This window comes from Lissotriton helveticus, chromosome 7 (assembly GCF_964261635.1).
Source record: "Lissotriton helveticus chromosome 7, aLisHel1.1, whole genome shotgun sequence".
NCBI lineage: Eukaryota > Metazoa > Chordata > Amphibia > Caudata > Salamandridae > Lissotriton > Lissotriton helveticus.
In genome coordinates, this window is record NC_136068.1 from 473,841,412 (window position 1) to 473,855,468 (window position 14,057).

At 46.1% G+C, this 14,057-nt stretch overlaps 1 protein-coding gene across 2 annotated transcripts in view; it reads left to right on the forward strand.

The window, feature by feature from the left end:
• Positions 1 to 10,283, forward strand: part of LOC144768631 (uncharacterized) — a 1,076,067-nt gene extending 1,065,784 nt beyond the window's left edge. For both annotated transcript variants that reach the window (XM_078652440.1, XM_078652441.1), the window contains one exon: positions 7,426 to 10,283. In XM_078652440.1, coding sequence (XP_078508566.1) covers positions 7,426 to 7,655 — 230 coding nt within the window. In that variant the 3' untranslated portion in view covers positions 7,656 to 10,283. The remainder of the gene's footprint in view (positions 1 to 7,425) is intronic.
• Positions 10,284 to 14,057: the final 3,774 nt, after the last annotated feature.

Below are 14,057 nucleotides of genomic sequence, written 5' to 3' on the forward strand. Positions count from 1 at the left end.
CGTATTTTCCCTGTGTCAGGTGTATTGTGTAGTATCTTCCTGTAAGTCAGAGAAATCGCTTTCTCTTTTAGTTAGTCATTGAGAAGTCTGTCCTCCAGAGGCGAAGAGGCCAGGAGATCCGTACCTTTGGGGATTACCCTATGTAGGGCATTTCGGACTTGAAGGTATCTAAAAGTTTCCCTTGCACTAAGTTCATAGTTTGGTTTTCTTGTTAGCAGCATTAGTTTGTTGTTAGGAGAAATGTTGTGCACTTGTCCACTCCATTGTTTGTTAACTGAACGTGGAGGGTCTCATTTAGAAACCTTACTTGTTGAAACTATGCTAGAATCGCCACAGTAGTGTACATGTGCCTCATCTTCGCCTCTCAGAATCTCAATAACTCACTCATGCACTGCTAAGTTGGGAGACATGACAAATGTCCACCCCGTTTTCTCTGCATCATGCTTTCTCAGCACCTCTCTCTATCACCACCTCTCCCTTCACTTCTGCCATCTCCACCTTCCCTTTATTCCTCACCTTGTGTTTCTCCCTCTCTCGCTGTGTTTTTTTGCTGAGATCCCTGCTTCCCCGCTATCCCCAAGCAGAAACTCGTTCTATGAGCCCACCAACTACACTTGAGTAGACTGGAAATGTGTCCCTGTCACTTTCTAGATGTTATAATGCTATCAACTGTTTAAAAGGTAGTGTTGGCTGCAGCAGATAGCAGGGAATGTTAAGGGCTGTAGATCTGGAACCTCCTTACATGTACTGCCCACAACGTCGTTGTAAACATTTATGCTCAAAGTGTTACTGGATAAGAAATATACAAATAGATAAATAAAATAAATATTTATGAAAGCCAGTTGGCAGGCTTTTAATGCCAGTCACTTTTAAGGTCTCGCCTGCAGGCAGCACACATGCGCTGTCGCTTGGTGACAATCTATTGTGTCTACGGAAAAAAAATGTAAAAAATATAAACAAGGGGTCTGCTCAATGCCACTCCACTCAACACCACTCCAATTATTGCCACTTCCCTCAATGGCACTCCACTCAATGGCACTCCACTTTCACTCAACACAACTCCACCCAGTGCCCCTCAAGTCTACTCAATGACACACAGTGCTTTAAATGGGAGGAGAAAAGTTCAGGCACTCACTAAATTAGACTGCGGATGGAGAGGCGTTGCCAGGGGACGTGGCTATGAGTTGGAGCTTGGTGGAAACATTTAATGGGATCCAAGTGACAGACATTTCTGCTATCTGTACATCTTCTTGTTACCCTTGCATGTATAAAAGGATACTTGTAATATTTCACATATGTGCAGATTGCCTCTGCACGAATGGCACATGAAAAACATTAGAATTTTGATAGTTTGTAGAGGAAACCTAGATAATGATTTACCATAAGAGATTGTTAAAGACCTTGCAGCCTCATATACAAGATTTTCATTGTAGTCAATGGCACTGGCTCATTTAAAGTACAATCTATAAAAATGTTTTTCTCAGGAGCTTGCTACCTGCGCTGCAAAATGCCATGACTGCCTCTTTTTTCCACCACCCTGCACTTCCAGACCCTTTATCTCAGTTTCACAGGATTTTGTTTGATCTTGTATTCCCTTTTTATCACAGTTTTCTATTTTCCTTGTCCCATTTTATAATCTCGACCTTTCTTTTTCTTCCTCTCTAAGCGTGATGCTTACAAATAAATACTGTCCCCAAAAATGAAATTTCCGTAACCGTGACGGATAACAATCAGCACAAAATAGGCACCTGTGTGTATGTGCGTGTGCACATTGCGTTTTCCTGAATTGTATATATAGACCTCCCCTCTACTTCCCGTCAGGACAAAGCTAGGACACCTCTCTATTTTTTCGTGCAGTGCCAATGTGTTCTGTGTCAGTGCAAATGGGCCCCATGCCATCATCCCCTCAAAGATCGAATGTGTGATCTAGAAAGCCAGAAGACAGCTGCATGATGAAAGTTACTGCTAACTGAGGAATCCTTTCCAAGATGTGTGTACCAAATATAGTGAGTGAAATCCTGAGCTTCACAAAGCATGCTCCCTGACCAATATTGGATGTCATCCAGACTTATCAGTCAACAACAAACAAATGCCCAAAACAAGCCTGATCTATTGACTTCACCAATGATTGTTAGCAGTATCAGATAAATGAGTAACAACTGTGGTTTTGTTGTGAACATTTGAAATTGAAAATGTTTCAATTCTGAAAATATAAGATTTTTAATTAGACATTTATAAGGTCTGGAAGTGGTAGCAGCCGCGGCCGGCAGTGGGAGTACCTGCAGGGCGGTGACGTGGGGAGGGGCAGGGTGAGGGGTAGTAATGTATGGATTACGGAGCTTCTCAGGTAAGTAAACATTTAAATAAATAAAACGAATTTCGTTGAGTGCACTGCATCCCCAAATGCGATGCAGTGCGCACAACAAAATTTGTTTTATTTATTTAAATGTTGACTTACCTGGGAGGCTCCGTAATCCATACATTACTACCCCCCACCCTGCCCCTTCCCCTCCCCACGTCACCGCCCTGCAGGTACTCCCACTGCCGGTCGCGGCTGAGTGGTAGTGGTATTTGGAATATGTCAATCAAAACAATGCTCCCCCTCACAGCATTGTACTGTTAGACAGTTATACTATTTCCCTCCTTTGTGATGTCCGCCATGGATAACAACCCTTACAACCTTTACAATGCAGTCACTACTACACACTACCTTTACAACACAGTCATTACAACGCAACTTCCTTTACATCGCAGGCCATTAGAACGCAGCCATTACATCGCATGTCACTACAACGCATGTCATTACAACGCATGTCACTACAACGTATGCCATTACAGCACATTATAAGGTAAGTACAAGGGAATAGTAATTTTTACCCCTACACTATGCAACACTTGCCCTACTGTTGCACTCACAGGAGTACGAATAGTAATTTTTACCCCTACACTATCCAACACTTACTCTACTGTTGCACTCACTGGAGTGGGAATAGTACATTTTACCCCTACACTATCCAACACTTACCCTACTGTTAACCTAAAAGTAATATGCGATGTAATGGTATGCGTTGTAATGGAATGTGTTGTAAATGTAATTTCTAGAAATGCATTGTGATGGCATGCGTTGTAAAACATGCGCTGTAACGGATGTGGTGATGTACAAACTGCATTGTAAAGGCATGCGTTATAAATGTTTGCGTTGTAATGTCATATATTCGTCCTCCATCCCTCACATTATCTCCATCTTCATGACTGTCTTTTTACTCTGTCCTTCTGTATCTTTGCTTCCCCTCTTCTTCACTGTGCGCTCTCACACCCACAAACATGTCCACATTCATTCTCTCCTCATCTGTAAACACAGCATTTTCTTTTCTTCTCATCAGCTGCATACCTCCTTCACTGCCTTACCTAAAAAATCATAATTAAAACTGGCCCCTATGGATTTATCACTCTATGCACTCTGCTGAGAGGCCACAGTTTGGATGTGCATGTTGTCTGAACAAATTTGTGACTCACTGGAAATCACAATGAGAATCTCACACTGCCTTCATCCTTGAGTCCAAAGCTCCTGATCTCGCCACCACACCGGGAGCATAGGAGCCATTCTCCAATCTCTCTACACTGCCTCTTATTTTCTGGCCCCTCTAAAAATCTTTATTGTTCCTTCCCTATGTTACTTATTTTTTCCCCCATGCCTCTCCTCCAATGTGGAGAAAAGAAGGTGTCTCCTATCAAGGGGCAGCTACCTCCACGGGTCATAAATATAGTATCTTCTATTGGAACCACTTCAAACCCCTTGAAGCCCTAGCCTCACTCGATCTGGCAGAATCCTTGTGTGTGCTGGTAGGTCATCAGGCCTGTATACATTTAGCGTTGCCACTTGGATGTTTTTGTACTGGCATGGCCAGTGTCCCAGCCAGTAAAAAAAAATTGAAAAACCACATAAAGCCAGTATTTTCCCCTTTACAATTACATACTTAAATCAGCAATTATTAGAAAATAAGCACTTTAAAATGTGTTCTTGAGCTGCATTGACTATTCCTGACTGACGTCATGCGTTGCGGTTAATGTAGTGGCTCCTCCCAGGGAAATGGTCATGAAAGCATGCGATATAGGGTAGAAATATCATGCATGCTCACATGACCATTTTATCCAAATCCCTAGTGAGTTTCGGTACTTCCCTGAGTCCTGGAGAAGTTCAGGTAACCACAAGCAAAGAAAACCAGACGTGCCGGTACCTAGTACTTGTGAATATAGGCCCATTTAAAGCATTGATGCCATTCCACTCAGTGCTGCTTCGCTGCACTCAATGCCACTTCGTTACACCGAGTACCACTCCACTCAGTGCCATTCTCCACTCAATGCCACGCCACTCTATTCACACAATGTCACTCCACTCAATGCAGTCCACTCCACTCAATGCCACTCCACTCAATACCACTCCACTACACTTAATGCCACTCCACTCAGTGCCACCCCACTCAATGCCGCTTCAGTCAACGCCTCTCCACTCTACTCATTGCCACTCCACTCACTCAATCAATCAATCAATCAATCAGTGACACTTATATAGCGCGCTACCTACCCGTAGGGTCTCAAGGCGCTGGGGGGGGGGGGGGGGGGGGGTGCCGCTACTGCTCGAACAGCCAGGTCTTCAGCTTCTTCCTGAAGGCGAGGTGGTCTTGGGTCAGGCGCAGGTCGGTCGGGAGGGAGTTCCAGGTCTTGGCGGCCAGGTAGGAGAAGGACCTTCCTCCCGTAGTCGCTCTTCGGATGCGGGGGACGGCGGCGAGGGCGTGGTTGGCTGATCGGAGGTGGCGATTGGGCGCGTAGAAGTTGATTCGGCTGTTGAGGTAGCTCGGACCCTGGTCGTGTAGGGCTTTGTGTGCGTGGGTGAGGAGGCGGAAGGTGATTCTTTTGTTGACGGGGAGCCAGTGGAGGTCTCTCAGATGTCCGGTGATGTGGCTGGTTCGTGGGATGTCGAGGATGAGTCTGGCTGAGGCGTTCTGGATCCGCTGGAGTCTCTTCTGGAGCTTGGCGGTGGTACCGGCGTAGAGGGCGTTGCCGTAGTCCAGTCGGCTGGTGACGAGGGCCTGGGTGACGGTCTTCCTGGTCTCGGTGGGGATCCACCAGAAGATCTTCCGTAGCATGCGTAGGATGTTGAAGCACGCCGAGGAGACGTTGTTGACTTGCCTGGTCATGGAGAGGGAGGAGTCCAGGATGAAGCCCAGGTTGCGTGCATGGTCTGTCGGTTTGGGTGCGGTGCCCAGGGCAGGAGGCCACCAGGAGTCGTCCCAGGCGGAGGGTGAAGAGCCCAGGATGAGGACCTCCGTCTTGTCAGAGTTCAGTTTCAGGCGGCTGGTCGTCATCCACTCGGCTACCTCTTTCATCCCTTCGTGCAGGTTGGCTCTGGCGGAGGCGGGGTCGTTGGTCAGGGAGAGGATCAGCTGGGTGTCGTCGGCGTAGGAGATTATGCTGAGGTTGTGTTTGCGTACGATGGCTGCGAGGGGGCTCATGTAGACGTTGAAGAGGGTGGGGCTCAGAGATGACCCTTGAGGGACGCCGCAGATGACTTCGGAGGCCTCTGACTTGTACGGTGGTAGGCAGACTCTCTGTGTTCTTCCGTCGAGGAAGGAGATGATCCATTCCAGCGCCTTGTCCTGGATTCCGACGTTGCTGAGGCGCTGTACTAGGGTGCGGTGGCAGACAGTGTCGAATGCCGCGGAGAGGTCTAGGAGGATGAGGGCCGCTGTTTCTCCCTTGTCCATCAGGGCTCGGATGTCATCGGTGGCGGCGATGAGGGCGGTCTCGGTGCTGTGATTGGCTCGGAAGCCTGACTGTGAGGGGTCGAGGGATCCAATGCCACTCCACTCAATATCACTCCACTACACTTAATGCCACTCCACTCAGTGCCACTCCACTCAATGCCACTCCACTCAAAGCCACTCCACTCAAAGCCACTCCACTAAAAACCACTCCACTCAATGCCAATCCACCAGACTCAATGCCACTCCACTCAATACCCTTCCACTCCATTCCATGCCATTTTACTCCACTTAATACCACTCCACGGACTGCCACGGTGCTCAATGCCGCTCCACTCCATCCCACTCTACATTCTGTGGAATTGCCTCCAGCTGCTATCATACTGGACCACTATTTATTCACGGTGGGAAATCCTCAGAGACATCTCAAACATTCTCCACCTGGGAGGTAGACTTCCTGGGCATATGCTCTAGGCCGCGTAAACGCAAAGGTGCAATGCGTTTCCTTGACCTGTCCCTCATACTGGCCAAGAAAACAATCACTACTCGCTTTAAATCACCTACCCCCGAGACCCTTGCACAATGGCTGGCCCTGGTCAACCGATGGGCACAGGCCGAAGCAATGGCATTACATTGTGAGGACGTCAGAGGACTAAACCGATGCTTGCTGACCCCAGGCTAGGAAGCACTAGTCTCTAAACTGATCGATCCACTGTTGGAGTCTTCCACAGACTCCCCAGCCTCACACTCCTAAAGGCTACCATACACCGTGAGTATCCATCCCCTTCCCTCATCCTGCCCCTAAGACCCATGCAATTCCCTAACACAGGGGGTACTTATTTTGACCCCTTTTCCATCCCCCTTCTCCTTATACTAACCCACCACTCCGACTTTCTTGTCCTAGGCATACAAGGGGGCATTAGACCCACTACCCATGGGACCACCCTGAGAAATGTAAACATTAGACAATCATGATTGCTCCTTATAACTATTGAAAATGTGTGCACTACCGAATATGACCATTTGTGTTGTACTCTTGTTAAGAAACTCAATAAAGAAACGTGTTAAAAAAATGATGTCCTGTAATCTGTATTGAGTTACATCACTTATTCCTAAACAACGGCCAGAATCCTTGCAAAGGAGTTGAGAAAACATCAAGCATAAAATGTTGAGATGCTTGATTTAATGCAATTTTAACACTCCTGGTTTGCTTCTTTCCCCTTGCTACCCTGCTGTCCTTCTCTATGAGTTTACCTTTCTCACATGGATGCATGTCTTCAGGAGTCCATTGTTCTATTCCCGGTGCTCATATGACATCCTGGTGTATTTTGGGAGCTGTAGTCTTGATGTGCTTTTATTGAAGCCATGAAATCAATGAGTCTAATAATAATGTTTTTTTACAGCGTCTGGATGCCCTCGGGGGGACAAGTAGTGCTACACAAAGCTACTGATTTTTTTGTTGACAGAAAAATCCAAGACTAATATCAATGGTGTCCTATCGACATAATACGAAGTTGTAACCTCAGCCTAACCCTAGTTCTGACACTCTTGCCTTCTTTCCTCCCATAATACCACCTCATGCTCTTTAATTTCTCTTCTGCTCATCCTTGCAGCCTTCTGCATGACTAATGTGCCCATTTTTTTGGCATTCGTTTTTCTCCAGGCAGTTACCCGGCAGTGGTGCTGATGGACGCCATGATGGATCAAGCGTGTGACGTGGTGCCGTTTTTCCGTTCCTTCGACGCCCACCGACTCCTGATTGTTCAAGAGCAGAAGAAAGGAGCTGATAGAAGGGAGCTCTTTCAACGCTTTCTAGATGTGTGCCTCAGCGGATGGACCTTGTCCAGTGACAGAACTAATGGCTGGAAGACCCAGAATGAGTCCTCACTCTGAGCCGCCAGGCAGACACCTTGGCAAGATTTCTAACAGCTGACCAATAGGATGGACGACCATCCCAACTTTCCTAAAGAGAGTGCGCTCAGTGTAAGGGGTTAAGTGACTTGCATTACAGAACTTAAACACCTTTGAGAGCGGCAGTGCTATGAGCTTAAAAACCTGATTAAACACAAACCTGTGCATTAAAGTGGAACATTGCGATCCGCTCTTGTTGCCTCTGCACTATCAACAATATTGTGGCTTCTAACCATGTGCTTTTCAGGTCGAGCATTCGAGACCTCTTGTATATACTTTAGTATATACTTATGTGTTTGTACTTTGTGGGCTCTGGAGATCAACCCTAGGACTTGTCTGCTTCGGCTTAGGGAGTTTTTTCTGTTCCACTTCCTCTATTTAAGTGTCTTTATGGAAAACGACCAGCAGAGGTTAGTAAAATACCAGAATCACTTTAGTATTCTATATTCCAGTCCATAGAAATTGTCTTCCACAAGCACCATTAAACAATAATATTTTTAAATCTTGTATTTTCAGTGATATGACCAACGAAGGCCCTGATTGTATATTAAAAACAGAGCTTTGGACTATACCATTTCCTGCTGAAAGGCAATATTTTTCTCCATGTGTTCCCATACCTAGCATGTCACACAGTTTGGTGCTTACTTTCCCTCCATGTTAAAGAACAGTAGATGTTTCAGCACCCAGGCAAATGTGCTGCATAGCTAAATACACATAAGGTTCCAAAGGCGAGAACGATTTCTTTGCATATGCTTGTTAGGGAGGCTACCTCTCTTGTCGACTTGTATTTATGGACAAGGGACAGAGTGGGTCACTTTAGCTTATAGACTAAATGCGAGGCCTGCCTGGCCTCCATGCAGTTCTATGCCTTGATTGGTCTCTGGGTGTCACCGTTGTATAGGAACCTGTCCACATCCTCAGTGACCGCAGCCAATGTTATTTGATGACTGACCACTGGGTGGCACTGCTGCATGATTCTTCGCTTGCTGTAAGATCCCCACAGGCAGAGTCACTCTGTGACTCTCAGGGGGCGGGCGAGGGAAGGCAAGGCCATGCATAGATCTGCCAAAATCTGCCCCAGCTATGGGGTCCAACTGAAGGAAGAGCCACTGGACAGCAGGGGCCTGCCCCTCTGTTTTGCATCACCCTGCATAACAAAGGGTAGCTACTGTTCCAGTAGCATCTTCAATTGCATATGAAATATACATGCTTATCCTTTTACCAATTGAGCAGTTTAAATGCAGAACAGAAAAAAATATAGACACGCCATTGGACTGCATCTCTTTCCTTACATTTATTTTGTTATGTAATGAGCATACAATTTTTTCATTTATGGAATTTACTGGACTGCTTTATACTTACTATTTTATGTATGATATTTCATGATTGAGTCACACCTGGTTTACCCACCTTGTTTTTAGAAATATTTCTTGTCAAGTATCTTTAGTATGTTATTTGTATACTTTGCAAGGAAGTTTCTTTCAGCATTCTGAACAAAGACCAGATATCCTAACAATGGATTCACACAACGTGATCGCAAATTGCGTGCCAATGTTTGGCCAATTCAATGACGTTGTGCGAATCAATGTGCTATTAGGTTGATTCGCAAAATCACCATTTTCAGTCGGTTGCAATCTGACCTATCTCCTGAATATTAATTAGGCATGGTGCAAATAACACTTATTCCGACTCGATGCCATCAAAGATATGGTGGCTTGCTGGGGTCAGCACAGCAGATGACCAACTTATTTGTGATCATATTTCAATAACGCTTTTTTTTTTACACATGCAGCCCATTTTCCATAAAGGAAACAAGACTGCATTTAAAAGAAAATGTTTGACTTTAAAAAAAAGATTGTTTGAGACCAACTTTTTTAAACTCTCAATAAGGGGGATGGGCTGCAAGGCCAATACTTACCATTCGCAAATTAGTTTACACCTCTTTTGTAGAGTTAGTAACTTTTTAGTGGTTTGTGATCAAAATTGCAATGGCAAACCATTGATACCTTGCATACAATTCTCAATTTTGAAGGGATGCCTTAAACTGATTTGTTATATTTTTCTAAACTCATTTTATGATTAAGTAGCAATTTACCTAACGGCAAAATGTGTTTTGTACACAGTAAAAAATGCTTTCAGCATTTAACCACTCTCCGGTTTTGTGAACTCTATATGGTTTAGTACATCTGGCTCGAAGTGTTCTCATTTAGCTCTAAAAGCACTGCCATTTCATGTAGAGCTAGAGAAAAAAAGGTAACTCCTCTTCTTGTCCTGCAGATAGTGTGAACAAAAAACCAGGGCTGAAATCCCAGCTTCCATATTTGGGCAAAAAATATGATTTTGTGCAAACAAATTTTCTTCACTGTAACTGCTTCACTCTAACCCATTGTCCTTAACTGCAAAACATAGAATCCTTAATGGGTAACCAGCCCATGACTAGATTTGTGATTCAGCAGTAAATTCATATTTAGTTTAATAAAATGTACGAATATTTCATATATAATATTATTGACCATTTGCATAATTACCACCAAAAGTGTAAGACTATTGTATCACGTGTCAAAGCATGTATTTTTATATCGTTTTACATTTATGTGTAATAACAACCAATTGTAATGAATATCCTTGTGTGCATGAATGTTATGAAGGACAGTGAAACACATACGTAAATTGAGTGAATCACTTGATGACTCTTTCAATGACTGTGGCTCTTAAGGCAGTGGCAGACCCCTTGACCTTCTCTAGCTTGCAGACCGTACGAATTTGGTATATTTCTTACTGTTTGTGACTGGCCAATGAGGGCACCTGTCTGAAGCCATCTTACTCATAAATGTTCACTAGATGTCACTGCTGTGACAGTGTTTGTTCTGCTTTTCAAGCACTTAAGTCAATGTAATACTGTTGGACTTGGCCCTTTCTGCAGGTTTATTGCCAGACTTTTTGCCTTCACTCGTCCATTTTTGCTGAATTCATTTTTGTTGGCCATAGGACTCTGCACACTTTTCCACTGTCAACCAGTGCTAAAGTGCTTGTGCTCTCTGCTTCAAACGAGGCAGAATTGGTTTATGCCCAATTGACATATTTAATTTACTTGTAAGTCCCAAGTAAAGTGGCACTACCGTTGCCAGAGTAGCACTTTAAATATGTCAGGCCTGCCAGTGCAGCCTATATGTGCAGTTTTAAACTGTCATTTGGACCTGACAGGGTAAACATTTTTCCAGGCCCAAACCTTCCTTTTTAATGCATATAAGTCACCCCTAGGCTAGGCCCTGGAAAACCCAGACGGCAGAGTGCAATGTATTTTTTCCAAACCGGACATGTACTGTAAGTTTTACTTGTCCTGGTAGTGAAAAATCAAACTGCGTTTATCACTACTGCAAGCCCTACCTCCCCCCATTGGATAACATTGGAGTTAGCTTTTTACATTTTAAAAGTGTAATTTCAAAATGGGAACAAGTGACCCTTTCATGTTTGGTGTCTCTAGAATTGTAATGAAAAATCCTAACTTATGGTGAAGTTGGATTTTAAATTACAATTTTGAAAATGCCACTTTTAGTAAGGTAAAAACAACAGGTGATGGACAGAATGCAGAACAATGTCATACATTCACCCCAGTACAGTGATCTGGGCCCAAATCCATCATTTTTTTGCTCACCATGCCTTTCCAGTTTGAACCCAGCTATATGCAAATCAGTCTTGACCCTGTGCCCCATGGGAACAGTCCATCCCTGTGAGAAGTTGGCCTGATGTGCAGTGTTCACTATTCTAGTGATCACTATATATCAGTCCAAACAACCCTTATTGATGATTGGTTGTAAGTCAACCTTATAGACCAGCTATCCTAGTAGCATGGATACGAGCAGTCTAAGGCTAAGACTCTAGAGGGCGTGTTAAGCCAGCTGTTTTACCATCACATTACCCCTTGAACACCCAGTGAAAGGACACCACACAAGTGTTATGAAAATAAACAATGTATTTATTAGAATCACAACAACCCTGTACTCTTTATGAGGACAGGGTGCTAAGCACACAACAAAACTCTTATGAAAATACTTAAGTTAGCACGTTATACACAAATGCCCGAGGGGCACGAAAAACCATATATTCTAAAAGTGGAATGCGAAATTACTAGCAGGTAAGTACAGTACTAATAGGCTTTGGAATCGCTAGGACTTGACTAGGGAATCGTTAGATTACTACTAGGAGACCTAGGGGACTCGGGTGCAGAGTGTGCACTCTCACGCGGGATGCGGGACAAAGTCTATGGAGGCTAGTAAAGGCAAAGTTAGTGTTCACGGGCGAACCCGACCTGGTAGGAAGAAAACGACAGTGGATCCTGACCCTAGGGTAGTGAGGCTATGCTGGGACACCGAAGTGCCGAAGTTACCTAGCCCAGGGGCTGCAGCTGCATAGGTCTGAAAAGACGTCGGGGATCTCGTTGCCGGACCAGGAGCCTGGAAGGAAGAAGTTGCTGGCAGGCGACCAGTGAAGGAAAGTTCGATGGATCCAAGCCTGGATCAAGGAAGAAGAAAACCTGAAAGCAGAGGGGACCAAGTTCTTGAATCACTAGCCAGTGATTAAGTGGGCACCAGGATGGCACCGGGCGAAGTCACCGCAGTCAGGTGAGTGGGCGCTGCTGGGCTCTGCAGTCTCTCGGACCAGGAGGCGTTGTCGGCGACCAGGATGGAGGTGCGAGCTGTCCCACGAAGGTTCTTGCTGTCGACGTCGCTGGACCCAGGATTGGGCAACAAGTCTTGGCAAATGCAAGGCCCACGCGGTGGACCTAAAATGGCGTCTTGGGCGGACCAGAAGGGTCCAGGGTACTTCTCCAATGGAGGGAAGCAAGGGCCAGTCTGGAGCAACCAGACCAGCAGCAGAAATGTCGTCGGGCGTCGTCAGGAAGGCCACCAGCCAGCGGGCTAGTAGCCAAACAACGCGGTGAGCAGCAAAAAGCAGAAGGGCCCCACGCAGATCGTGGAGATGCTGGGGGGCTGCTCTTCGGTGCTGGAGCTGCTCAGGGTGGGGGCTTCTCGGACCCCAAAGCACTCACCAGGAATTCACTCGGCGGGCTTGCTGTGCAGAAGTCGTGCAGTCTTGGCGATGGTCGGTCCCTCGAGGTCTCGTCGCACCCACGGTTCTCAGCTGTGCTGTAGAGGTCAGAGGTGCCAGGGAAGCCGGTTCTCGTCGAGCTGGGCAGTCGGATTCCGGAGGAAGGACTTGCAGCAGACCGCAGTGTTCTTAGATGGTGCCTGCAGATGCAGGGTGACTACTCCTTAGTCACAAGGGAGAAATCTTAGGAAGAAGTCTTGAGTTCCTTTCGCAGAAAGTAGTTTCAGGATTCAAAGATGATCTGATCTGGAAGGGGGCCAGTCTCTACCTTTATCCTGTAAAAAGGGGCTGGCACGCGACTAAGTCCTGCCCTATGGGTGGGACTAGGAGGGGGGTGGTTACACCCACTTCCTTGGCGGGCTTTTCCTCAGCACAGGGTCTGGAGTGACCCTGGAACTGGTTCCAGCCAGCCTATGCACAGTGAGCACCGGGGTGCCACGTGCAGTCACCTTCCTCTAAAGCCCTGCCTACCTACAATACACAAAACCCTGTCTGGGACGGTGCTGGCACCGCCCCTGGCAGGAAACCCTTTGTCCTTATCTCCTGCTCTGGGAGGACTCCCAGCAGCAGGAGGGCAGACTTGTGTCTTGGTGGCAGCATCCATTTTGTGGATGCTAAGGCTCTGTCTGACTTTAACCGGGGTTAGGGGTTACATACATGTCGTGTCCCTCTAGAAGGGTGGAATGCTAACCCCGTCGCCAGAATTGGCGAGGGGTTAGTATTCCAATTCGTATGACACCTTACTCGACATGTTTTGATAAAGCGATACCAGAGTTGGCACATAACCGCGAGGATTATAATGCACTTAAGAGTATATGGTATGCGATATCATGGAAACGGCTAAGGGATGGATCCCGAAAGCCGCAGACAGGCTCAGCTCATGCCAGAGCACCATCTCACACGATTCCAAGCACTCTGCCTTCAGGATTGTTAAGGCCTGCCATAGGAGTGACTGATAGGAGATCTGTGTGTCCATTTTAGGGTTAGATATAGGTATACTATATCTAAAGCAAAGGGTGAGTACACCACCTTGCCCCAGCTGTCGTGCAGCCAGTTGTGTCAGATTTGGATGGCCAGCCAGGGGTGGCATAATACATGCTGCAGCCCCTGGTAGGCCCTGGGTACACCTATGCCCTGGGTACCTAAGGTACACTGTACAGGGACTGATAAGGTGACTCAGTATCCAATTTAGATATGTACCTAAGGTACATGGAATCCATTTTACAGAGAGAGCAGTGGGCCTGAGGTCCTGAATAGCAGGGCCTCAGGTCAACT